The following is a 27,235-nucleotide window of genomic DNA, read 5'->3' on the forward strand; positions in this document are numbered from 1 at the left end:
GTCGAAGGGGGAATCCTCTTTGATTTTCTCATTATTTCTAATAGGTGACATTGTTGTTTACAAATGCTTTTTTCAACAAGCAAATAGTAATATAATTACCTTATTGATAAGATTATAACAATTAAATTATTTATGTGTGTTTTACCAGAGGTTAATTGCACTGCCGCAGCATTTCAATAATAGTTTTGACTGAAGTATTATTTCGTTCGCCCCCACGAAAAATGAACTATTCCCGACTTGCCAAAGATAGCAAGTTCACTGTCGCGTGACGTCATGTATGACAAAATGGCGGTAGATTTGGCACTTTTATGGACAGCAAGTTGACTATTTCTAAGTAAAAAGCGAAGAATCGATGGATTTAACCGTCATACGAGATGGCGGAGCCCAAAAGGATTCAATTGACGACAGTCACTGCAGTTGAGAAGGAAAAGAAGAGTAAATCAACGCCGAAAACAATACGTATCAACCTGACACTAAAGGACTCGACTGATACAACATGTCCCGAGTTTTCCTACACCGAATTAACGAGAAATGAAGGGGTAAGATGTGGAAAATTTCATGACAATTTTCATATTTATCACCTTTAATCTAGCTTTATTTACATCATAGACTGTCTTTTAATAAAATTCTTTTATTCCTCTCAATCTTTGGGAATTCCGTGATACCCGTAATGACCCCTAACAGGCGCACAAAATTGAGATTTGTCAGTAAAATCGTGAAAATCTACTAGGAAAATGGCTGAACAACGTTGGATAGTGTTCTCGAGTTGCATAGAAAAATAGACAGACATCGACAACGCCATATTGAACCTTTTCTCTCCTTGGTTTGTCTCTGAACAAATATATCAGGAGTTTGAGGGGAGCTGTGAGACAGCGAATGTCATCACCATCAATAGTCGTGTTGCCACTCCAACTCCATTCAAACTTTTACGTTAGGGTTCATTGTATGATATTTGGAATAAACTGATATTCTGGGTAAATTTGTTGGAAGCCACGTCCGTGATAAAATTAAATTACATAAACTGTTACAATATGGCCTGACTAGCTAACCCAGCCATATTTATGTTAGGTGAAGTAGGCTGGCTGTGGTGATCGAGTTTAGCATGCGTGCAAATTATTTTGTTGATTGTGTAGCCTAGTCGTGCAAAATGAATTTTGGTCCCTTGTTTGGAACAACATAACATTTTATCGGGAACGTAGATGATATGTCATGTTCATTGGACATGAATTTTATTTTTAACGAAAGCTAGATTTATGACTTGTTTATGATTGCACAATATAATGGGTACGACTTCACGAAAGGGGCGCTTCTTGTTATCGCTGCTGTATGGCAACTTATGGTTTTGTCGTAAATATGATTGTTAACGCATGTTTTGAAATTTGATTTTTATTTTCAAGACATTGTATGTTTAATAATACAAAATTTTAAAAAGTTTAAAAATGTAATTATATGAATTATGCGGCTCGTGACGTTTGTCATGCAGAGCTGGGTGGAAGTAGGTCAGTTGCTATTTATAGGTGTAGTATGCCAGGCGGGTCGCATATCGGGGTATTATAGAGAGCGGATTAGCACAGCGCTTTAGTTTATTTTTGGTACTTCGATCTTTGATTTATTTTATCGACGTTTAGATTATTTAGTGTTGCTAGGAGACTCGGCGCTGATTTAGGGTTGGTTTCTTGCGCATGAGCTGGAATGTAATGTGTTATACATGCGATATTAGGCTTTGCATGATAAAGGATATAGTCGTGTACTCTACAGACTATAGTACTTGTAGTTCAGTGTCGATGTGATAATTATACAGTGTTGGGCGCATGCTAGTTAATGTGTGTTTTAACAATGGCGCGTTGTATGTACATGTTCGTGCATAATATTACACGTGCGAAAATTTAAAGGGACACTTTTTTTTTTTTTTTTTTTTTTTTTTTTAAAATTAGTTATTGGATAGATTTAAAATGTTTTCGAATTCCTTCCCAATAAAATGAAAGTTAATTGTTATCTTATTTTGTTTAATAAATAAATGATTGTAGACTTCATGAGTTGGGAGTTTGCTTTTCTTCTTTTTTTCACCAACTTGTTTGTTTGGAATTTCCAAAACACAGCGTATAATAAAATGTAAATAGTTAAAATATGGAAGTTGAAATATGATTTGGATGATTAGACTTCTCTTCATATTTTTATTTTTTATTTTTCCTGGTTGTTTGACAGGCCTTAGTGGAAGTTATATAGGAATTTCAGACATAATTATTTCCATGATTAAGCAAATGTTTAAATATAAACTTTGATCGTCTCTGGCATTTTTTTCAGACAATATCTGACTTTTCTCAACTTGACCCACATAATTTACTGATTATTAATTAAGAGAGAGAGAGAGAGAAATGGAGTTTAATGTCCACTCAACACAAACTAGGTCATTTTGAGACTTAACATATGGGTTAATTTTATTTCAATAATTTGCTTGCGTGTAAGGGTCTTTAGCAGTGGGAGGAAATCAGTGGACCCGGAGAAAACCCACGTGATTGGACAGGCGCCCCTACCTTGTCACGTACAATCGGGGAATCGAAACCACTTGAGTTGACTCAATGGCAGACCTTATGATGCAACACACATGCGCTAACGTTTCAGCCATCCAACCCCCTGCTTTTAATTAAGAAAAAATTAAAATATCTACATGGATGGTAGATTATTCATCCCAATGAAAAAGAGGTACATCAAAAGATTTTAACAAAAATCGTAACTGCTACTTGCTTGTCTCAGACTAAGTCATCGTCTGTAATGGGTACCGGTACTGAATGTTGACAAATTTTCAAAAATACTGAAGGGAATTGAACTGTTTTTGAACTGAGATTACTTTTACACTCCCCTTATAATACTTAACAAAAATAATGACTGCAATGTTTTCTGTAGATTGTATTTTAGTTGATCATAAAAAAAATGAAATAACCCAGGTGAGATGCTGTCTTTGTCTCGATGTTAATTGATAGAATTGAGTTAAAGTCCTGATGTGGCATTTGCATTTGTCGCTAAAATGGGGGGTTGGATGGCTGAATGGTTAGCATGCGCGCGCTGTATCATAAAGTCTGTCATTGAGTCGACTGGCGAGGTTTCGAATCCCCGGTTGTACGTGGCAAGGAGTAGGGTCGCCTGTCCAACCTCGTGGGTTTTCTCCGGGTCCTCCGGTTTCCTCCCACTGCTAAAGACCCCTACGCGCAAGCGAATTATGTAAATAAAATTAAACCATATGTTAGTCCCGAAATGACCTAGTTTGTGTCGAGTGGATGTTAAACCCCATTTCTCTCTCTCTCTCTTGTCGCTAAAATATCCAATTTATCACGGCTTAATTCATACTAATCTGTACTCAGATAAGTTAACATATTAAACATACATCACAGTCATTGTTTTTTAAGGCGAGTGATCGCTCTCTAGCACCTGTCGCGCACCTGAATGTTGACCGAGGGGAGGTTTTGCTCCCTCTCCATAAAATTTAAAATCATTCTCCTGTACAAAGTCATGGGGTGGGTTTATTATCATTTATCAAACTAGGAATTACCCCCGTTCATGCGGTTATTGATCTTCAGAACCATTTCAGAACTAGTCACTCTCCTTAACATCAGATCACTCTCCTTAATTTCTAAATCACTCTAGATCGAAACTGGGAGAACTTTTTTAGGGAACGATTTCATCCAGATTTTCTGGCGTGGTTCCCCTTTGTCAGTGATGCAGGACCTCACAAGGACCTCACAAGGACAGCTGTCTAGTCGTTCGGATAGGACGAAAAAACGAGGTCCTGGGTACACATTTGATATAGCACATTGTATGGTGTACGCCCGTCTTCATTAGCCCAGTGTGGAGACGTTAAACCCCATTTCATTTCTTTTTCATTCATAAACTAAGCTAATATTGGGACCTAGAAATTGACCCTAATGGGTCACAACGCATATAATAATGTAATCTGATTGTATATAAACTGATTTACATTCAATTGTTTTTGTTTTGACTCTAATTCTAAATCAGTTATGTCCAGTGAAATACGGCAATTTCTAGCATCTGGTTATTCCAGTCTATTACGCATGCTCTCTGGATAAGATATGGCGTCACCATTTGACAGGAGTTGTGGAATATGTCTAGCCTCGTTCTTTCTGGTCACTTGTTACAAATGACGCTGAAACGCACTATGGTACACGATTCGTGTACCAACAGTAAAATGTTTGTTTTGTCGTAAATATTGGATATCAGAAGCCTACCTTTTCCCGGTAAGATCACAACATCAGTGTCGATTTGAATTGACAAATAATTTGTGTTTTCAACGTGCAAGACTTTGGATGATATTGAGCTCCTTTAATATAACGTTTTTTTTTATTGATTCAGGGGGATGTGTCACAAGATGGAAGCTCCACCTATCCATTTGGTGATGAAGATGATGATGGCAAAATGGCTGCAATTGCCAGAGCATATGAAGAAAAATATGTGAGTTCTGTAGAATGTTTAAACTTTTTGAAAGTGTTTTTCAGGTGAAAAAGCCTACCTGTACTGAGTTTGATGATGATTTTTTTCTGCTTGGCGTAGCAGAGATAAGCAATTTGATTCATTGATGCTTTGTGACACTATAACTTTGATTCTAATTGAGTGAGAGTGTCAACTTGGTGTATACCGGTAATTTCATTGCATAAATACCTTGACTAAGTTCGATGATAAGTTTTGGATGTTTCTAATGGATTACCCACAGTTCCGTGCACCATACGCCAAAAACTGATCCTAGTGTAGTAAAGACAAGTAAAACAAAATTTTGAATTATGAAAAATGAAACGGAATAGAATCTGTGTTTTAATCAGATTGGTTTAAATGATATTTTTTTGTTTTCAGGCACCAAAGCCTAAGAAGTGTAAGAAAGGTGGATATAAGGATCATTTAGAAGATTTAATAGATCTTGGTGAAGGATACGATGAAGATGATCCATTTATAGATAATGCTGAAGCAGTAAGTAGGATGGGATGGGATGGGATGGGATGGGATATTGTTTCTACATTTTAAATCCATCAAGTTCATACCGTACTCATACCCTGTGTATGTTGTCTGTTCATCTGTTTGTCTGGTAATGCTTTACATTTTCAATTTCTTCATTTGTACTACTTGATCTTGCTGGATTTCTATCTAATTTGGTAGGTATGTTCCTTGGATGGTGGTTATGAGTTTTGTTGTCCTCCTCCTTGTGAAGAAAGTAGGGAACTATTAAAATGGGTCTGTCCGTGACACTTTTTGGGACACAATAACTCTCCTTCTAATCAGGGAACAAAATAACTGTTGACAATTGGTTACCAGTGTGGAAATGTTTTAATAAATTTTTGCTAATCAAATCAAAATTTTGATTATCAGTTTTGGTCATTTGAGGTGTAGCTACAATCTATCATGAATACTAATTAAATGTAGCAGTTTACTTTTTAGTACCATAATAGCCCATAGCTGTGTTTATTAAATTTTGACAGTTATTGTCATTTTGGAAAATATTTTTTTTAATTCATATTTTGTGCACAACCTGCAAGCTACATTGGCATGCACGTAAAAATTCCCTTGGCAGTTGGAATTAGATATAAGATCAGGCCATAGCACCGCTGTCCCGGCAAACTTTCCCTCATAGCACACTGTATGGTGTATGCCCGTCTTCATTAGTCTATTTGGAGCAGAATAGTAGGACATTAAACCCCATTTCATTTCATTTCTTTGTTGTTATTTATTTATCAGATAACTACTCTTTCCAACCATCTGACCCATCTGGACTTTGTACCAGTATTCACCTGTTTAAAAATAAACTGAAATCCCCCAAATACTATAGTTTATAAGTATTCACCTTTAATTAGTATCATTTCTTGTTTTACAGTATGATGAGGTTGTACCTGTATGTATGACAACTACATTAGGTGGTTTCTATATCAATTCTGGTTTATTAGATTTTAAATATCAGTCGGAAGATTCTGTTGATGAATTCCGATCAGATACGTCTTTAAAGAAGAAGAAAAAAGTCAAGGTATCAATTTCTTTTGTCCAATTAGTTTTAATTAAACACTAGAAGCCTTCGATTTGTAGTTCAAGGAACCTTCGTTGTATTTCATTCAGGATATTCTGTCAGGATTTTTGCGCCTCACTTTGCTTTGACATCTGCCCCATTGTTCATTCATTTATGACTTGTTAAATATTAATAATAATGATGATAATAATGTATATTTGTAATGTGTTTAATAATCTATTCATATACGCATGCTCAAAGCGCAACACACATAAACAATCTGTTTCTAATCTGCATAGTAGAGTTTAGATAAATGGGTTTTTAGTTGTGACTTAAAGATTGTGAAAGTTTGAGATTCTCTAATGTTAACTGGTAACTGATTACAAAGGAGAGGTGCAGCAGCACTGAAACTTTTATTGTTTTAGTTTTGGTTTAGGAACAGCAAGTATATTTTTGTTACTTGACCTTCGAGTACGTTTAGGTTTATAGTTTGTCAAAAGTTCAAATTTCAAATATAAGGGAGGAAGATTATTTTGAGATTGATACACTAATGACAGAACTTTATACTGAATCATGGGTTTGACAGGCCACCGATGAAGAGACTTTGGCACCAAAGTTATGAATGAATATTTTGAAGTTCTTGTTATTCAAATCATTTAGTTTGTGAACCCAGTTGAATTGACCACCTTTATACAAAGTTAAACAGAGAGATAACAGGGGAAAAATTGTTCATTTTAATCCACAGCAAATTACATCAGATACTGATAGTGAAGTTGGAGACAAGAAGATTGTCAAGGTAAAATCTTTATATATTAAACGACAATATTGTTGTAGGCCAGTATCACATATTTAAAGGACAAGCATCAGTTGACCTGACAATGTCGGTGACAAGTACCTATCTTGTCAATATTATGAGTTTGCACGTTGTTAAATAACTGTAATATTTTTCGAGAAGATGTTATTGAACTGAACTGACCTTGAAATCGAATTTATCATCACTGTAAATTCTTATATTTTAGAAGAGCAAATTGAATTTATCGTCACTGTAAATTGTAATATTTTAGAAGAGAAAATTGAATTTATCATCACTTTAAATTGTAATATTTTAGAAGAGAAAATTGAATTTATCGTCACTGTAAATTGTAATATTTTATCGTCACTATAAATTGTAATATTTTAGAAGAGAAAATTGAAGGATGCCGAAGGTGGTTTGAAAAAGAAAAAACGTCTGTTGAGTTCTGATGGAAAGAAAATAAACAAAACTAAATTAGGCATGAAATTTAAGTAAGTATATATATAAGCTTTAATTAAAATTCGGGGAGCCACGGTGGCTATGTGGGTAAGACACTGGCTTGCTAGCCAGGAGGTTGTGTGTTCGATCCCTGCATTGGCCAAGAAAGTTCATCGGGATTCCCCTTGTCAGTGGTGCAGGACGGGGGGGTCTGACAATGACAGCTGTCTAGTCATTCGGACAGACGAAAATCTGAGGTCCGGTGTATACATTGGCAGTTGGAATTTGATATAAGAGTAGGTCATAGTGCAGTTGCCTTGGCAAAAATTTCCCTCATAGCACAGTGTATGGCGTATGCCCGTCTTCATTTGCCCAGTCAGAGCAGAACAGTAGAATATTAAACCCCATTTCATTTCATTTTAAAAATTAATTAAAATTCAGTAACCAAGGATGCATTATTATTGTTCTTTTTTACATAACCATTATTGAATGCAATTTATTAGTGGTATTATGGTGATTAATGGATTTTGCTTGAATTATTGATCAATTCACATTCTCTAATATTTTTGATTTGATCTATTGATGTCTGTTTTACAACAGCTGGTTGTACCCCTACCCCCTCCCATCCCAATCCTCCATACTAGAGAAGATAAGTTAAAAATGCCCTTCGACTTTTGAAAATATCATCAATATGAAAACTAAAGATAATGTTTATTTAATGTTCTTAATGTGGTGGCTCAGTGACTAGGATACTGTCTCGTTGACCAGGATATCTTGGGTTCGCTCCCGGTGTTGTCCGAGAAAGTTCCTCAAGATTTTTCGCCTTGGTTTTCGTTTGTCAGTTGTGCAGGATGGAGGGCCAGGCAAGGACAATGTCTAGTTATCGGATGGGACAGAAAAACCCAAGGTCATAAACATTGGCATGCTGGAATTTGAAATAAAAGTAGGCCAGTAGGACGTTAAACACCATTTCCTTTCCTAATTAAATGAAATGCCGTTTAAAAATTTGAAGAAAGTACCCCAACATCCAGTCAATCAGACCTACTAACTACATACAATTTCAGAAAAAAGACGTCGCCTACAGTAGCAGAACTTCTAAAAGACCAGAGAGTTTCGACATCTCCTAATGGTATTACAACAAATGGTGATACACCAGTACGTGGTGGTGATGGACGAGGTGATGCTAATTCTAATCCTACTATTGGATCAACTATTGATTCTCTATTAGAACAAGCCATGAAAGATGATTCTAGTCAAGATCTAGAAGAAAATGATAAATCCGGTGTACCAGAATCTATAACAGCGTTACCATCCAATATACCCGAGTCTCTTCTACATATGGTTAACTCTATTAAACTGGTATGTTTTATTTATTGATGAGAATGTGACTATCACAATGTTTTCAGTTTCCTTCAATTCGCAAAATGTGACTATCACAACGTTTTCAGTTCCCTACAATTCGCAAAATGTGACTATCACAATGTTTTCAGTTTCCTACAATTCGCAAAATGTGACTATCACAATGTTTTCAGTTTCCTTCAATTCGCAAAATGTGACTATCACAACGTTTTCAGTTTCCTACAATTCACAAAATGTGACTATCACAACTTTTTCAGTTTCCTTCAATTGGAAGTTATCATCTCACAAACTTGTGCAATTCAGCCATTTTGTGTGTTAATTCCCAACGTAAAACATTTATAATTTGTCATAAAATTAGAGAAAATTTATCTATACCTGTTTTCTGCTAATTGCTGTAAAGGATTTAGACTTACTGTTTATTATTGATGTAACTGTTTACAATTATATTCCAGGCCGCCATTAAATCAAGTGAAGGCAAATGTAAATTTTTTACAAATGAAGTTAATAACATGTTACTAAGGTATAAAAAGATTTTTCTTTTCTAAAACGGGGGGTTAGATGGCCGAATGGTTAGCACGTATCATAAGGTCTGTCATTGAGTCAGCTGGCGTGGTTTCGATTCCCTGGTTGTACATGACAAGAAGTAGGGTTGCCAGTCCAACCACGTGGGTTTTTTCTGGGTCCTCTGGTTTCTTCCCACTGCTAAAGCCCCTACGTGCAAGCGAATTATTGAAATATAATTGAACCTTATGTTAGTCCCGAAATGACCTAATTTGTGTTGAGTGGATGTTAAACCCCATTTCTCTCTCTCTCACTTTTCTAAAACCGATTCACATTCAAAAGGACAAGAGTTTGTTAGCGATACGAACACCTCAAAATTAAAGGTGTATCAAGGTTTATATACTATTCAAAAAAAGTAGGGGATATTTGATTTTGGGGGCATAATACTAAAATATGCAAATGACTACGAAAAAAGTCACTATAGAACCTAACAGAAGAAACATTTCCAGTTACATGTGACGCCCAAACGCACCAATAGCTACCGCATGGAATGCAGGTGATGCTTGGGATCATCATGGGGGTCCAACCCAAGATTTGCACGACTCTGACTTTGAATGTTACAGTCATTGTGGCATTGAATTCCAGGGTGGAAACATCAGTTTAATTGTTTTAGTGACCAGAAAACAAATTTTGATATGCGTCGGCTTACCCAAAATGAAAGGTTACGTGCCCTTGGCATGCTACAGATCGGCACAACACAGGCGGTTGTGGCGCGGACGATGAATGTTTCTCAGTCTGTCATAAGCAGGCTATGGTCCAGATACCGTGATACACAATCTGTACAGGACAGACCACGCTCAGGTCGACCAAGGGCGACAACTCAAGCCCAGGATCGATTTATCCGTACCTTGGCCTTGAGAAATCGTGTCATCACAGCAAATCAGATCAGCGCTCGTCTTCAAACAGACACTGGTGTGAGAGTGAGTGGCCAGACGATTCGGAATCGACTGCATAGGGGTCACCTTCGCGCCCGACGTCCTCGCGTGATCCCTTGTTTGAGAGATCATCACATTCAGGCAAGACGTCGTTGGTGTAGGGATCGTCAACACTAGGATAATCGACGCTGGAGCAATGTGATGTTTTCAGATGAGTCAAGGTTCACTGTTGATTTTTTGGACAGACGTAGGAGGGTGTGGCGTCGTCGAAACGAGCGCTTCCAAGACGTTAACGTCATCAGACATGATCGATTTGGGGGTGGTTCTGTTATGGTGTGGGGAGGCATCACTGTTGCTGGAAGAACGGCTTTACATGTTGTTGCAGGGCGTGTTACAGGCCAGTACTACCGGGACAACATCTTGGCAGTCCATGTTGTGCCGTTCGCACGACGTCATGGCCGCCGTTTCATCTTCCAGGATGACAACGCAAGATGTCACAGGGCCAGGATCGTTACAGGTTACCTCCAACAACAGAACATCACCACATTACCTTGGCCAGCACTGAGTCCCGACCTCTCCCCCATCGAGCATGTCTGGGACATGCTTGGACAGAGGTTACGTCAACGTCAACAACGTCCTGCCAATGTCCAAGAACTTGCTGCTGCGTTGCAACAGGAATGGGACAATCTGGACCAAAATGACCTTAGACGTCTCATTAGGAGTATGCCACGTCGGATCAATGCTTGTTTGGCAAACAGAGGAGGATTTACCCGTTACTGACTTGGTTGTGATGCTGTGGTAACTTTGCTGTTTGACCCCGGGTATCATTTTACCCTTATAATGGTCAGTCTGTGCCTTACTTAGTCTAACGATCATTTGGAATAAATCGATGAATGTGAACTTCATTTCATTTTGTCATTTGTTTCTTCGTCAGTTTCATTAGGTGACTTTAATAACACTTAAAAATCAAATATCCCCTACTTTTTTTGAATAGTATATTACATGGTCTTTGTTCTTTTGCAATGGCCCAGTTGGTTCTCACAAATAGGAGGGAGCCAAGGTGGCTAAGTGGGTAAAATCCTAGCTCACTAGTCTGGAAGTTGTATGTTTGATGCCTGCTTGGCTGAGAAAATTCATCGCGATATTCTGACTTGGTTTCCTCTTGTCAGGGGTGCAGGATGGGAGGGCCTGACACGGACAGCTGTCTAGTCATTTGGATGGGACGGAAAACCAAGGTCCCATGTATACAATGGCGTGCACGTAAAAGATCCCTTGGCTGTTGGAATTCGATATAAGAGTAGTCAATAGTGCCGCTGCGCACTGGGAAAAATTTCACTCTTAGTACACTGTATGGCGTATGCCCGTCTTTATTAATCCAGTTTGGAGCAGAACAGTAGGACGTTAAACCCCATTCCATTTACAAATAGGAGTTTAAACAATATTTTGTTTAATTTAGATCGCTTTTGAGAATCTGATTTATAGGATCAAAACTTATTTGATATTATTCAAAATAAAATATTTAATTGGGTTGATTTAGACGATTAAAAGTTTAGAGAAATCAAGTGGACGTCAGCTGGTTTACTAATCCCTGCCATTATCTAGTTATGCTTTCTTCGGTCAGAACAGCTAAAATGTGAAATGATCTTCCAAAAACTCTTTGAGAGTCCTCCTTCCAGAGCTTTAAGGCTAACTTAAAAACATGTTTATTTGAAAAATTGTTTTTGAACTGTTTTGTTGTGAGTGAATGCGGATAGAAACACTATAAATATCATATAATAATTTTAATTTGGGGTACATGTTTTAATATTTTATGTTAATTGTTTTTGTAGTATTGAAGTAGCAACGAGACAGTTAACATGTGGACAGCGTTCTAGTATATATGGTCATTTAGCAGCTTATCTCCCCTGTAGTAAAGAAACGCTGTTAAAACGAGCAAAGAAGTTGAGACTTAACGAAGTAGACGACAAATTACGAGACCCCATCAATAATTTACGTGAGGCTATAAATAAAGTGATGCCAGCGTTAATGGATATGCATGAAGCAGAATGTCAGTTGACTTTACTTGCTAGGTGGGTAATAAATTTAGATCAGTTTGTGTGAACAAGACTTAACGTTAATATTTAAATGTAAAACATATCGCGACCTGGTTCTAACTAACATTTTTGTCAAAATTGAGTTTGATAGTAGTGGATAGTGTTGGTATTACAAAGTTCTATCTAATATAGTGATCTTACGTCCACAACACAATTACAAAGTTACAACACCATTCACTATTTTCACAATTAGAAATTGAACTTTACAAGCGATTTTCTCAAAATGACCAAAGTGTTAGTTAGAACCCTGAAATTCTCAGGTTGCGATATCTTGGAATTATTTACAGACACCCCAGCACATCTGCAGTTTTTGCCGAGTTCTTTTCTCCCGTTCTTGCCACTTGTCCATCCCGGACATGAGAAGTACAACAACAACAATAACTTCACAGTTTGTCGATCATGTCGACTAAGCTTGATAACTGTGGAGCTGCAGTCATACAAAACAAAGCAACCCACATGGAAATCTAGAAAGATGTTGTTTAGAGCAATTGACATGTTTTGGTTTGCCTCAATCTAGAGATGGGTGATGTTTCAATATTTTGGCTATAACTGGTGTGATAATTCTAGTAACAAATATATTGTTACGTAAAGAAATAACGGCATTATCGTCACTCATATACCTTCGAAAAATATTTTAGTGTTAAAAATGAGAGTTAAGTCCCCTTATACTTTCCCACATTCAGTATGATACTCTTAAAGCTGAAATTATTATTGCTTTTCATAAGTTATATTCCCTAAAGTACTTCAATCAGTTGACATTCCTCCTCCTCAGCACATGTAAACAAACCTCATTACAAGTTCGACGTAATATGAAGCAATATGAATAAATAACTAGGCGTGGAACAAATAATAATCAGTAAGTTCTAGCTATTGTAATGATCTATAAAATTCGAAACCCCCACAAAAGGTTTTAAAAAGTATCTCAAAACTGAACTTTTTAAACAAATATACAAGTGATAGAATACGGTCAGACTTTTACCATGTGTATTAAATAATGTTCTCTTATGTCGTATGTATGGATTAATGTGTTGTCATTGTTGTAATTTTATATTAGTTGTACTTATGTAAAGTGCCAGAGAGCATCTTGCTGAGTTGAATTGTTGGCGCTATATAAATTAATTATTATTATTATTAAATTAGACAAGAAGGTAAAGAACGTGGCGAAGGAGAGATAAAAGAAAAAGAAGATGGATCAACAGAAAGTGATGAAGAGGATAAATCTAATACAGTTGATGGAGAAAAGAAGAAAAGGATTATGGGACCTCGTAAGAGGTTTGAGTGGTGTGATGAAACCAGGTACCTTCAAATCATAGTGTCTAGGTTTCTTTGGGACGTTAGATGGCCGAATGGTTAGCGTATGCGCGTTGTATCATTTGGTCTGTCATTGAGTCAACTGGTGTGGTTTTGATTCCCCAGTTTTATGGAGTAGGGTCACCAGCCCAACCTCGTAGGTTTTCTAACGGTCCTCCGGTTTCTTCCAACTGCTGAAGACCCCTACGCTCAAGTGAATTATTGAAATAAGATAGAACCATATGTTAGTCCCGAAATGACCTAGTTTGTGTCAAGTGGATGTTAAACCCCCATCTCTTTCCCTCTCTCTCTAGGTTTCTTGTTAGGTGTGGTTTGTGACCGTGAGGTCCGTCAGATATTACAAGAGTCTGGAATGGTTCTTCAAATCTTTAATACTGGAAACCTATAATAACAATTATCTACATACACTTACAGGACCGTGGATAACCGACTAGTACCTTATGCTACTACGTCGGATAGACCTAAATGACTCATGTATCAAGGACAATCACATATTTATATGGAATTACTTCTAATCACTTGGCTAGATCAAGTGTTGACATAAATAAGCATTGATGTAATAATGTACAATATAAGAAATAAAACAATGGTAAATAAAACAATTAATAGATTAATCATACGATTGGCATGTTCACGAGACAGGCTATATTGCCAGTTACTTTCTATCTATAACAGTTTTATAAACAATAAGGGATTATAATAAATTAACATGTCATTAGCATTACATAACATTTCATCATTGGCTAGTCACCTTTAAATAGCACACATACAATTAATGTTTCAAAGGAATAGAATAGTTATTGTCCCGAGAGTTTAAATAAATTCAATTTGAAGGCTTTCACTTTTAAAATTAATAATGCATTATCTTAAATATTCAAGATTTAAATTATAGCATATAACTACTATAACCTGCACGGTTATATTATCCTGTGCTTACTTACAGTGTCAATTCTTCATAATTACTATTGAAGAGTTCAATTTGAACTTGCTAAGTATTGTTGAATGAATAAGGCATTTGACAGGATGCTTTCTTAATCAAAACGTGTTATAAATAGTACATATTGTGGTCAGGCCATTTTGTTTAAATCTTTATATCATATTTTTATTTCAGGAAATGTCTTTTAGAGGTTGTGAAAGCTAAGATGCAGTGCTATGATATGTTGAAAACCAGAATGCAGTCACCAGAGGAATACCTTCGAACATTTTTAGATGCAGAAATAAAGCCATTATGGCCACCAGGATGGATGCAAACGAGGTAGGGCTTGTCTTCCTTTCATGTCCGTCTTTAGAAGATTCTGAATCCCAGTTTTAATTTATAGATATGAATATTTATTTGAAATATGGTCGAAAGGTTAACGCGTGCATGACGTATCATAAGGTCTGTCATTGAGTCAACTGGCGTGCTTTCGATTCTCTGGTTGTACGTGACAAAGAGTAGGGTCACCTATCCAACTTCATGGGTTTTCTCCCGGTCCTCCAATTTCCTCCCACTGCTAAATATTGATTTGGTCACAGAAAATCTTAGTCCAAAAAGTTCTGAAATGACAGTTGTGTTTCAGTGGCACCTAATTCCATTTTCGATAACTGAGGTGTAGAATCATGACCAGCACGTTAAAGACATGATCATCCAGTCTATTCAATTGATATTGTCAATGTTTGTTGCATTTAGGGAAACAAATCTGTAATGTTCAATTTAATATCACCATCAGTGGTCAGTGACAAAATTAGTTGATTCTGAATATCTGTTAGTGACTAATACTATGTCCATTCTTCGAGGGGGGGGGGGGAACCATATGTTAGTCCCGATTCACCTATTCTGTGTCAAGTGGACATTAAACCCCATCTCTCTCTCTCTCTCTCTCTCTCTCTCTCTCTCCATTCTTCGAAAATAATAGTATTCATACAAGCAGGTTATTGGTCTATAAAAGAGGATGTGGATGCCCTTGTGCCTATGTTCACTAAAAATTCTCCTTTACCAAATGAAATGTGCATTGACATCATCAAAAGTCATAATTTCTAAATCATATGTAATATGTCTGCCTTTAGCTTTACCAACTATTTTGGAGTTATCTTTCTTGATACGAGTTCAATGTTTGTTTTTACAGGATGTTGTACAAAGAGAGTAAAGTTGTACATGCTCCGTGGACAAACCCGTGAGTTTATTTTAATCATGTTTTCTTTTTGATTTTTTAATTGGATATAGAATATTTATTCAGAATCTGCACTTGAAATTAAATTTTTTAACATTTTACCAGTTTTTGCTAGAAAGAGTAATAGTGTAATTTTGTTGACTGCTCGAATAAGGTCATGTTGAAATCCGCACCACTACTTTCAGTTTAGTTTTTTAATACCCACAAAACATTCGGGCCTTGTTCATATGCAAGATTATATTCATTGGAATTTGTTTAGTTTAGATTAGATTTTAATCATATTATTTTGATTTTAATTCAATTTGGTATGTTTGTTTGATGTTCCACAAAAGATTGATATTTAGCCAATGAAACAGTCTATTACCGCGAGTTCTTGTCGTGCAATGCACGGAACTGTGGGTATCCCTCTGGAAACATCAACGCTGATTGGTTAATCAAATGCCTGACATCATAAGGTCAAAAGCCGCTCGTATGCCCCCTGACGCAACCTCCCACTACAACCAGTCAGATCTTCATGAAGTGTAGGCCATCGAAAGTATAAAAAAACGAAATGAAATATAGATCTGTATTTTAATCAGATTGAAAACAGAAAGAGACCTTCACTAAACAAAAACAAGAAAATGTTCGTATTTAAGTCAAGATTACTAGGTGTTTGTTATAAAGTATAAAAAAACAAAACGAAATATAGATCTGTCTTGTCTACGATATCACCCTTGGTGAAAGTGGACGTAAAACTCCAGGAACGAACGAACGAACGAATAGATGTGTATTTTAATGAGATTGATGTTTATGTTTCAGATTAAAACACAAGAAGACCGTTACAAGTAACAAACAGAGTAATAATACGTCGACAAATATTGTGTCTAATATCGTTAACAAAGTTATATCATCTGTATCTAACGATGGTGATAAATCAACAAACAATTCAAACGTGATTGAAATATCCAATGACATTTCGCGAAATAGTGTTCCGACGTTGTTAGATTATGCGGAGAAGACCTCTCCCATTAATAAACTATCTCCAAACATCAGTCCTACTTCTAATCCCCTGCTATTAAGTGCTACGAGAAACCCTTCAAAACCACATCCTGGTTATACGGACATGTCCAAATCGAAAGACAATTCCAAACACCATCTTGTGTCGGAAATACTACAAAAACCATTATCTGTTGTAACAAGCAATCCGTCACCCAGTTCTCTCTTGTCAAGTTCTCCGAAAAGTCCACATCTCACCAATCCAAATCCGAAAGAAAGCAATTTTTTCATGGAATTCCAAAAACATTTATCAAAACAGTTATCTCCAAACTCTCAAGATAGGCATGGTTTAAGTCCATCCGGTGTGACCTCCTCGGCTGCCTCATCTCCATCAGGAGTATCAGTAAAGCCTCAGTTTAAGAGTCCACAAAATAAAGTAGTTGAAATATCTTCAGTAAACAAAGGACAAAAAGAACAGTTTAAATCCAATGAAGCCATGCAAAAGCAATATCAAGCTCAAATGAATAAAGCCAGACAGGTGGCAGCCCAACAGAAACAGACGGATCAACAGTTATTAGCCGAACTTCAGTTTCAAAAGGCTTATCTGGCCAGTGTTCAAAGTAGTTCAAAATCCACACCACAGATTACCATGAAACAGTTTTCTCCCAAGACCACAAGTCCAGTTCAGAGCCAGAAATCCTCTACTTCAGGTCGTGATCAGATTTTGGCTCAAATTCAAGCAGAACTGGGTCGCAATGAAACAAAGTTGAAATTCAAACAGCCTGAATCTAAAACTTCACAGAAGATAATAGAGGATGCTGTTATGCAACAGATGTTTAAACAACCTCTACCAGCTAGTTCAGGCAATCCACAGAGACCACTATTACAGCAAGCTCTACGTGCTTCACCAGTATCAGCAACAGGAACAAGTCCTACCAATAACAACAACTCGGTACGCCAACCACCTGTTTCTGCACATCACCCACCTAGCTCATCACGGCCTATGACTTCTCTTTTGTCTCCTACCTCTCGAAATATTACAGTTGATCTCACTGCTGAAAGCCCACCTAAAATGAAAACCTCGCCCACTCATATGACTGTTAAGAGAACCTCTCCCACCAATCAACAAAGACATGACATAGGTCATGCTGTGTCTGCACAATCTGCTCACCGTCCAGGTTATGTTGTGACTTCATCAACTGGTAAAGATAGTGTAAGTGATTGCGCTATGATGGGAAAAGTATTCATGCAGCCAATTTCTACTCAACAGTCTCCAGTGCGTCATAGTTCTGGACTGTCGACCAGTGCTAATAAAAATATGCAGGACCAGTGGAAAGCAGCGTTCGGTGTTAATCTTGGAAAAGGAAATTCGTCGGCTTTTAGTCCACCTGTGTCAATTTCTAAAACAGTAGCTAGTAATGTTAGTAAAATGGCTGACCCTACATATATGGGTGCTGCACCAAGTTTGACTTATAATGATGTTTGTGAATTACTCGGTAAGTAATATGAATAGATATAATTATTTTAGTTTTACTTGACAATATTTCCACCACAAATAAATAAAGTTGTACAAGACATTTTAATGCTTCAATATGGGTAGAAAAAACAAAAAGCAGTACTTTAAAGAATGGCAGGCATTAGAAGAATGATATCTGAAATTGTGTCTGACACTTATAGTGATAAGGAGGGTTAGATGGCTGAATGGTTAGTGCGTGCAGGTTGTATCATAAGGTCTGTCATTGAGTCAAACTAGCGTGGTTTCGATTCCCTGGTTGTACGTGATAAGGAGTAGGGTCGCCTGTCCAACCTCGTGGGTTTTCACCAGGTCCTCCCACTGCTAAAGACCCCTACACGCAAGCAAATTATTTGTGGGGGAGCCACGGTGGCTAAGTGGGTAAGATGCTGGCTCACTAGCCTGGAGGTTGCGTGTTTGATCCCTGCATTGGCTGAGAAAGTTCGTGATTTTCTGACGTGGTTTCCCCTTGTCATTGGTGCAGGACGGAGGGCCTGACAAGGACTGTCTACTCATTCGGATGGTGCGAAAACCGAAGTCCTGTGCATACATTGCCGTGCATGTAAAAGATCACTTGGCAGTTGGAATTTGATAAAAGGGTAGGCCATATTGCCGCTGTCTGGGCAAAATTTCCCTCATAGCACACTGTATGGCGTATGCCCGTCTTCATTAGCCCAGTATATTTATTTACTTGATTATTTATAGGTGTACCTTCAGGTCCAACCGGACATCAAGGTAATGTATCATCTCAACAAACAGCTATGTACAGTCATTCTCCGAATCAACAAGTAACATACAGTAATACCGGTCATAATCCAGGTAATAATAATCTTATAAACTCTTCTTTACTTCAAATACAGGTGTAGGTAGGTGGGGGGGGGGGGGGTAATATGGACAACAGCTTGTCATATGACATTTCTTTAAAATGTTATTTGCCAAGACTTCTATAATCTGATTAAAACATAGATTCTATTTGTTTTGTTTTTTTTATAGTTCAAAATTTCATTTTACTTGTCTTTACTACACTAGGATCTGGAAGAGTTGTTATATTACCGGCGTTTTGGTTGAAGTGAGGGATAAGCCAATGAAACAGTCTGTTACAGCGACTTCTTGGCGTGCCATGCATGAAACTATGGGTAAACCACTAGAAACGCCCATGCTGATTGATTTATCAATGTCTGACATCATAGGGTCAAAAGCCGCTCGCACGACCCCTGACACGACCTTCAAGTACAACTTGTCAGATCTTCATGTGGTGTAGGCCATCGAAAGTATACAATAACGAATCGAGATATAGATCTGTATTTTAATCAGATTGAGACTTCTACATCCTCTAAACCTGGAGGTCGTGTGTTCGATCCCTGCATTGGCCGAGAAAGTTCATCTGGATTTTCCGACGTGGTTTCCCCTTGTCAGTGGTGCAGAACGGAGGGCCTGACAAGGACAGCTGTCTAGTCGTTCGGATGATACGAAAAACCGAGGTCCCGTGTATACATTGGAATGCTTGTAAAAGATCCCTTGGCAGTTGGAATTCGATATAAGAGTAGGCGATAGTGCCGCTGCCCGGGCAAAATTTACCTCATAGCACACTGTATTTCGTATGCCCGTGTTCATTAGCCCAGTATAGGAGGAGAACAGTAGGACGTTAAACCCCATTTCTTTTCATTTCATTTCTAAACATGTGCTCCACATCATAAAAAGTTCAGAGATATATTCACACAAAAAAGCTCAGTATTTTTAAAAATTCTGCTTGATTTTATTATTTTTGTTTGAAATTCGTGGGTTTTTTTAAAAACTTTCTGCAATAAAAAAGGACATTGTGCTGTTGATGATAAATAAATTTGTGTTATTAACTCTCCCGTCTCAACAAATCAGTAGATTAAAATAATTTTAAAAAATTGCAAAATAACTGTAAACAATTAATTAGAATATTGAAGAAAGTAAACAAGCTTGTTCTAAATCGTTTTCTTTATGCTTTTATACAACAATAATATCATAATGTTGTCACCTCTGTCTGTCTGTCTGTCTGTCTGTCCAGCATCTATTCGTGATCGTCATTGAGTCAACTGGTGGGGTTTCGATTCCCTTGTTGTACGTGACAAGTAGGGTCGCCTGTTCAACCTTGTGGGTTTTCTCCGGGTCCTCTGGTTTCCTCCCACTGCCAAAGATCCTACGAATAAAATTGAACCAATGACCTAGTTTGTGTCGAGTGGACGTTAAACCCCATTTCTCTCTCTCTCTCAAAAAAGTATATGATGCTGAAGTTGCTGGGGGGGTGTTTTACCTTGCCTGGCAACCTTTGTTTGCTTATTTAGACCTACCAGTACAACAACACTACCATCTTCTACATGCCCCATGTTCTGCACATGATTGGTGGACGGGGGTGGGGGGGGCAATAATTATAACTTTATAACTAATATTTCGAAAGATAACATAACTGTACAGATAAAACCGATCAAATTTTTGATTATTGCTGTCGATATATATGAAATGTTTATTTTGGATTCGACCCTGGATCAGCATCGACCACTGAATATGTGCAGAATGTGGTGAATTTAGATTGTAGCCGTATATGAATGCGTAACAATTTATGCTTGTTTATTGCATATTAGAGCATTACTCTGACCTTTTCCGTTTCATTAGAAATAGTACAGATGTACTCTGTCATAAATCTTATATATATAAAAAAAATTTTTTTTGATAATCCCTACCCTTTTGGTGTGCCATGATGGGAATAGTAAAAAGTTTTTTTTTTATGGTACATGACTGTTAGTTAATGATACATGTAGTAAAAATTCTTAATGTACTAAATGTTGGAAAAGGTCACCATATGTTTGAAATACTAGAAAATGTGAAATTTAAGATAATTCTTGCTTTAACATGTTGACTTTCATACAACACATATTATTAGATCCACTTTTGACTCCTAGCTGTTTGCCAAAACAAGTTATTCTGTATGGATGAATTTCTACGGCACTGGCAATATAACACTTAAACGTCACCAAGAAAGCTTCATAATTTTTTTAAATAATGCAAGTAATTATGTCAACATATCCTTTCCATAAGTATAACACGATCCTGAATGTCAATGTTACCTGCCATAGGTGACTTTCAACATTGGTAACTTTCCGTCAATAAACAATCCGAGACGTTATTTTAGTCCTTCTGCTTATATAAATATAGACGAGAATATGAGCAGAAGGACTAAAATGATGCACAGATTGTTTATGACGGAATGTTACGACTACTCATGGAGAACGGATATATTGACATAATTACTTGCATTATTTTTTAAAAAATTGAAGCTTTTCCGGTGACCTTTAAAAAGTTGTCATTACTTGCATTATTTTTTAAAAAATTGAAGCTTTTCCGGTGACCTTTAAAAAGTTGTCATTTGCCAGACGTTTTGAGTTAATACATTATGAAATAGGTGGCAGGTATGAATAACCAATCAAGTCAACATGTTAAATTATTTATGTAATAAATGCTTACTCTAGTAGATAACATGCTTATATTGCTTTAAAACTAACTTCTGCTTGTAGGCTTGCTTTATCAACAACAGCATCATGGCAGCACAGCTAATATGTTGTCGTCAACTTTACCTTACGGACATTTACCTTATACAGGTATGCTATTGTTGTATTAGTGCATCGTCTGCTTTCTTTATATATGTATCCACTCTAATAGTGGACGTATGTTGTTGTCACCAGGGCTGAGACCAGTTAACGTATAAATGAGAATAACGCGCTAATAGTGGACGTATTTTGTTTTCACAGTTAACTTATTAACTCATTAACGTAAAGATAAGATTAATGTGTTAAAAGAAATGAATTAACGCGTTAACACTCTTGTGATGTCATGTATGCATATTCGGACAGAAAATCATTATACAGACCCATGAAAGGGCCTGCTTCATGCAAAATATTATCCAGAGACCATATTGCCAGTGTCGCTTTAATTTTGTCTGTCGGATCACAAGTCATCGGTCAAAATAACTTGGTCTCCCGTCTCCCTTGAATCAAAGGTCAAGCTCGAAACCATGAAGTTTTTAAACGTTATTCGGTCAAAATGCCACCTAAATCCTAGGTTTGAAATCCAGAATAAAAATAATGATCAAGAATAATTTTGGTTTACTCTCTGAAATAGGTTGGGTACGAAAATGACCATGTTTTAGGAGCTTCAATAATTAACTCATATTAACTTGTTAACTTCAAAATTTTAACACATTAACCAGTTAAATTTAACATGTTAACCAGTTAAATTTAACGCGTTAACCAGTTAAAGGAAATTTTAATGGGTTAACCAATTAAAGGAAATTTTAACTTGCTCTCAGCCCTGGTTGTTACCACTCCTTATTCCATCTATATTTTCTATTCATCACTAATTTTAAACTGAATATACTGAAACTTGCTATCTGGAGGAATGTTCTTCAATGAGTATTTCACTTTCCTAAACTTGTTATAAAGGAGAGTGGTCGATTGTTCTCTCCTAAACCTGTCTTAGACTATTATATAAACTGTCCTCGTATTTACTAATAAAATCTTTGATGGATCATTGTATTTTCTTCGTGCAAGGTCTGCCCCCTATTAAATATTTTAATATTTAACCATTTTGACGTTAAATTAATCCATCACAAAATGTATTCAAATCCAGTAAATATCGTAGACTAGCGATGGTATTGAGAGTTGATTATGGTCTGGATAAGTTAATTTTAATTAATAGGCAGGTCTTGCATGATGTATGTTTAAGTAATTAATATTCGAAATAAAATAGCCAGAATTTTAATAATAATTTTAATTAGTTTATCTTGCATATATTGATTACTATGTACATGTCAATCTGGTTAAAACACAGATTCTATTTCGTTTCGTTTTTATAGTTCAAAATTTAGTTTTACTTGCCTTTACTACACTTGGATCTGGAAGAGTTGTTATTTAACTCGTGTTCTGAATGGTGTCAGGGATAAGCCAATGAAACGGTCTGTCACGGCGAGCTTTAAGCGTGTTTTGCACTGAACTGTGGGTAATCCACTAGTAACATCAATGCTGATTGGTTAATGAAATGTCTGACATCATCGGGTCATAAGTCGGTCTTTTGACCCCTGACGTGACCTATCGCTATAACTTGTCAGATCTTTATGTAGTGTAGGCCATCGAAAGTATAAAAAAAACGAAACGGAATATAGATCTGTATTTGAATCAAATTGTGTACATGTAGGATCTAGCTAGTCTGTTGAATAAAAATGTATATTTGTTTTGTGTCAACAAGGTTTGCAAAGACAACTTCATGTTTTTATTTACACAACAACTGTGCAATCTGGTTAAAACACAGATCTTATTTCGTTTCGTTTTTTATAGTTTAAAAATTTTATTTTACTTGTCTTAACTGCACTAGGATCTAGAAGAGTTTTTATACAACCTGCGTTCTGGTTGATGTGAGAGATTAGCCAATGAAACGGTCTGTTATGGCAAGTTTTTAGCATGAGGTGCATGGAACTGTGGGTAATCCACTAGAAACATCAATGCTGATTGGTTAATCAAATGTCTGAAGTCATAGGGTCAAAAGCATCTTGTAAGACCTCAAACGCGATCTTCCACTACAACCTATCAAATCTTCATGTAGTAGAGGCCGTTGAAAGTATAAAAAACGAAACAAAATATAGATGTGTATTTTAATCAGATTGGGTAAATCTAGATTCAAAGATACACTTTAATCTTGAAGTCTGAATGTAATAACATCAAATTCACCACGATAACATGTTTTAACACAGGAGTGAATGGGGATTGAACTATATCCACCTAATGTGTCTCTCTATATTTTAATGATATTTTAAATCATTGTAATAGTTATTAAATATTCTCAAGTTAAATGTTTATCTGTTTTCAGATACCTCACAGAAACCTCATGGACAGTAATATGCCTTTTGATTGGTTGAATTATCTATAAGAACAGCAGCCATTAACTGAGAAAGAGACGATGCCATATTGACCTCAACATAGTAATAGATGTAGTCGTAACTCTAGTCTAGTTTCCGTACATTCCCCCTATCATATATATTAATATTTTCATGTATTTACTGTTTATAAGAACTATGATCAAACTTGATTCTAATCCGCAATTACGAACAGACCTGGAAATAACGGTTTTAGATGTACATGACAAAATGTCAGGCACTAATGAAATAGTACCTGACATTTTCTGCATTTTCAACTTAGTGCCAAACATGTATTAATAATATCAATAAAAAAGACAAATCAGTGCCGGACAAAATGACAGGCACCAGAGGTTTAGTGCCTGATAAAGCCTGAAGCTGTGGCTGACATTGTCTGTAACAGGTGCCTTATTTCCAGGCTTGATTGTGAATTTGAAATGGTTAACTGAAATATGTTGAGAGATAATCCCCAGATATTGGTATAAATAGGCATAATTTTATTGTAATAATTGTGTAATATTTTACATCAAAACAGAGTAAGTAAATTTATAATTACATGTTGAGGTAGGCTTTATCAATCACACTCATATTTTTGTACCTTTTTATGTGGTCGTATATTGTTGTCGCCCCTGTCCGTCCGGACGAAGAATCCTATAGCTTTTCAATGATTTCCGATAATTACTGCCAGAGATATGGTCCTTGGTCACTCTAAAAAATCTTGTGAACGCTCTGGAGGTCAAAATTAACATCTGATTGATTTTAAATTTATACACAGTGTTATGGTCATAAAATGAAGAAGCCTATTGATTTTCAATGATTTCCGATAGTTACTGCCAGAGTTATGACCCTTGATCACTTTGACGCTGTAGAGGTTGTTAATCAGATTTCAGTGTGTTGTAAATGTTTCCATTAGTTAGAAAAGAAATAATATATGACAACCCTTGTTGAATGCCCGGACGACTTAGCTGCTGTGGGTGTATGTTTCATTGCCTGGCAACTTATCTTTTGACTATTTAAAAACAAAATTCTTGGTCTGATTTTTTACGGCTAAAATTTGTGACATGATTCTAGCCTCTGATAATGGATGATCAAGTTGTAGAAAATGTCAGATATTTTATTTCTATATAAAATTGTACGTACATGTAGTTGAACCATTGGCAATACAGAACACTTCATTTAATAACAATGTCTAAATGTATATAGGGTCTGTGCTCAAGGGAAGCAGGGACAGAGATACTTAAAACAAATAGTTTACAGTTTGGGGTTGTAAATAGTAACAGGTATTATGAAATGCTGATGGTTTAACTAATGTTATGTTTGAGTATTATAGAAACTTTTGGCAAGTGTGTCCGTGTTGATTTTGCGTGTGACATCATCAATGCATGTGTATTTCTCATACGTGATACAGCACTAAATATTTTAAAAAGCTCAGTGACTGTCGAGCGACTTTACTGCCTTCAGGATTTTGTAGGCTAGACACTTGACTAGTAGCGATGGTGATCTTGATAGATATCTGCCATCATGCTGTAATAGAGCTCAGCTGAGCTACCCATATGTACGTGGCGCGAAGATCTGCATAAACTCTAAAACAACATTGATGCAACGTGATATGGATGGGAAAAATTCCACTTGGCAAAAGTCTCTAATATTTGGTTTAGAGTTGAGGACTAGATTTAGAATATATCTTTATCAGAGGTTGATAGAATGAAAAACCCATCTTTTACTGTATAACTACTTTGTGAGGATATCAGTTCTAGTATTGATTATGTTGCCATATTTGTCTATATGTATATTTTTATATGTTGTCTGTTTCACTATATAAATTAGTTGACAGAAATTAATTAAACCAAATAATAACCTGTGAAACCTTGAATAATACTCCCATCTTTCTTTAAAATGCCACATTTTCGTTCTTCAGTTATTCTCGTCTTGTATATTTTATAAATTAGATTGTTTTTGTCATGTTTTTGTTAATCTTCAATAAAATGTAATTGAATTGTAAATAATGGACCTAATAGAATAACCAATGAAACTTATTATGCAACTTAAATAATAATAATAATAATAGTGGTTTGTAGTGAAGAGATAAGAATGAAATATTTTTCTTTACCCATAAGTGATGATGAATTTGTTAAACCAGTTGTTTAGAAAAACTTTGGGTGAATAAATGCAGACAAATTTGAATAAATGCCGTTTTGTTATTTTCTCATTGGTGGATGAGCCTAAAGAAGGTGGAGGTTGCCTTGTTAGAGGAGGCTGAAGAAAGCTGGGGGTTGCCTTGTTAGAGGAGGCTGAAGAAAGCCGGGGGTTGCCTTGTTAGAGGTTGAAGAAAGTGGGGGTTGTCTTGTTAGAGGAGGCTGAAGAAGGCCAGGGTTGCCTTGTTAGAGGAGGCTGAAGAAAGCCGGGGATGCCCTGTTAGATGAGGCTGAAGAAAGCGGGGATTGCCTGGTTAGAGGAGGCTGAAGAAGCCAGGGTTGCCTTGTTACAGGGAGGCTGAAGAAAGCCGCGGTAGCTGTTCCCCAAAATTTTGGTTTGAATATGTTTATTTCAGTATACATAAGAAATAGTATTTCTGGTGGTTGAATTTTCAATACCCCCCACCCCCCAAAACACACACACAAACACACATGACCAAACAAACTCTCTGACTGCAAAATGTTGATCACAACAATGGGACATATTGTTTTCTTGTTGCTTTTGCATGAGGAACAAGAACCCCTCAACCCCCGCCCTATATTTATATGTGTGGTGGGGTGGGGTGGGGTGGGGTGGGGGGTCCCCACCGAGTAATATTGAGTTATGTGGAACATGCTAGAGTTGATTTGTAGCACATTTTGACGCTAGTTGAGTATTATGATTATAATATTGATAACCGCATTGAAACCATGGGATTTTTTGCAGTTTTCGAGGGGACGCAGAAACCCAAATCTATGACGCACAACTTGTCATTGCGTCCCTCTCACTTAGTCTGTGCAACAAGGAAGCAAGATGTCCCATTTTTGTGATCAAAATTTTGAAGGGAATCTTCTGGATGACCGAGACTATAAAGGTAAGCCGCCACGCAATAGAATGAAATTAACATTAAAATACATGGGCAAAAATAGTTAAATTTTGTGTTTAAAATGCAGTTCTCTCCCCTTTACTACCCATGGTCACTAAATATGATTCTTATCCAGTTGGTCTGACTATATCTACCCTTTTGATAGATTACAGAAGGCGCAACGTCAGTAATTGTGT

General features: G+C 36.6%; 1 protein-coding gene across 2 annotated transcripts; it reads left to right on the plus strand.

Annotated features, from left to right (window-relative positions):
* The first annotated feature begins 288 nt into the window (after positions 1-288).
* LOC126830654 (ubinuclein-2) lies at positions 289-26,167 on the plus strand. Of its 2 annotated transcripts, XM_050561061.2 has the most exons (16): positions 289-539; positions 4,366-4,464; positions 4,861-4,974; positions 5,873-6,019; positions 6,744-6,794; positions 7,179-7,282; positions 8,294-8,588; positions 9,041-9,108; positions 11,854-12,093; positions 13,258-13,413; positions 14,540-14,683; positions 15,534-15,581; positions 16,377-18,049; positions 18,772-18,885; positions 21,609-21,692; positions 23,953-26,167. In XM_050561061.2, exons 1-16 carry the CDS (start codon positions 375-377, stop codon positions 23,979-23,981), a joined length of 3,531 nt encoding a protein of 1,176 aa, XP_050417018.2. In that variant the 5' UTR covers positions 289-374; the 3' UTR covers positions 23,982-26,167. The 2 variants fall into 2 exon arrangements, with proteins under 2 accessions (XP_050417018.2, XP_050417019.2); XM_050561062.2 differs by lacking the exon at positions 21,609-21,692.
* Positions 26,168-27,235: the final 1,068 nt, after the last annotated feature.

Source organism: Patella vulgata, chromosome 8 (genome assembly GCF_932274485.2).
Source record: "Patella vulgata chromosome 8, xgPatVulg1.2, whole genome shotgun sequence".
NCBI lineage: Eukaryota > Metazoa > Mollusca > Gastropoda > Patellidae > Patella > Patella vulgata.

What these genes read in the sequence shown, in the direction of transcription:
- LOC126830654 (XM_050561061.2), top strand. Translation starts at nt 375, where the DNA reads ATGGCGGAGCCCAAAAGGATTCAATTGACGACAGTCACTGCAGTTGAG. An exon ending in CAGTTGACTTTACTTGCTAG is followed by an intron (nt 12,094 to 13,257) that starts GTGGGTAATAAA and finishes TTATTAAATTAG; the next exon opens with ACAAGAAGGTAAAGAACGTG. An exon ending in TAATACCGGTCATAATCCAG is followed by an intron (nt 18,886 to 21,608) that starts GTAATAATAATC and finishes TTCTGCTTGTAG; the next exon opens with GCTTGCTTTATCAACAACAG.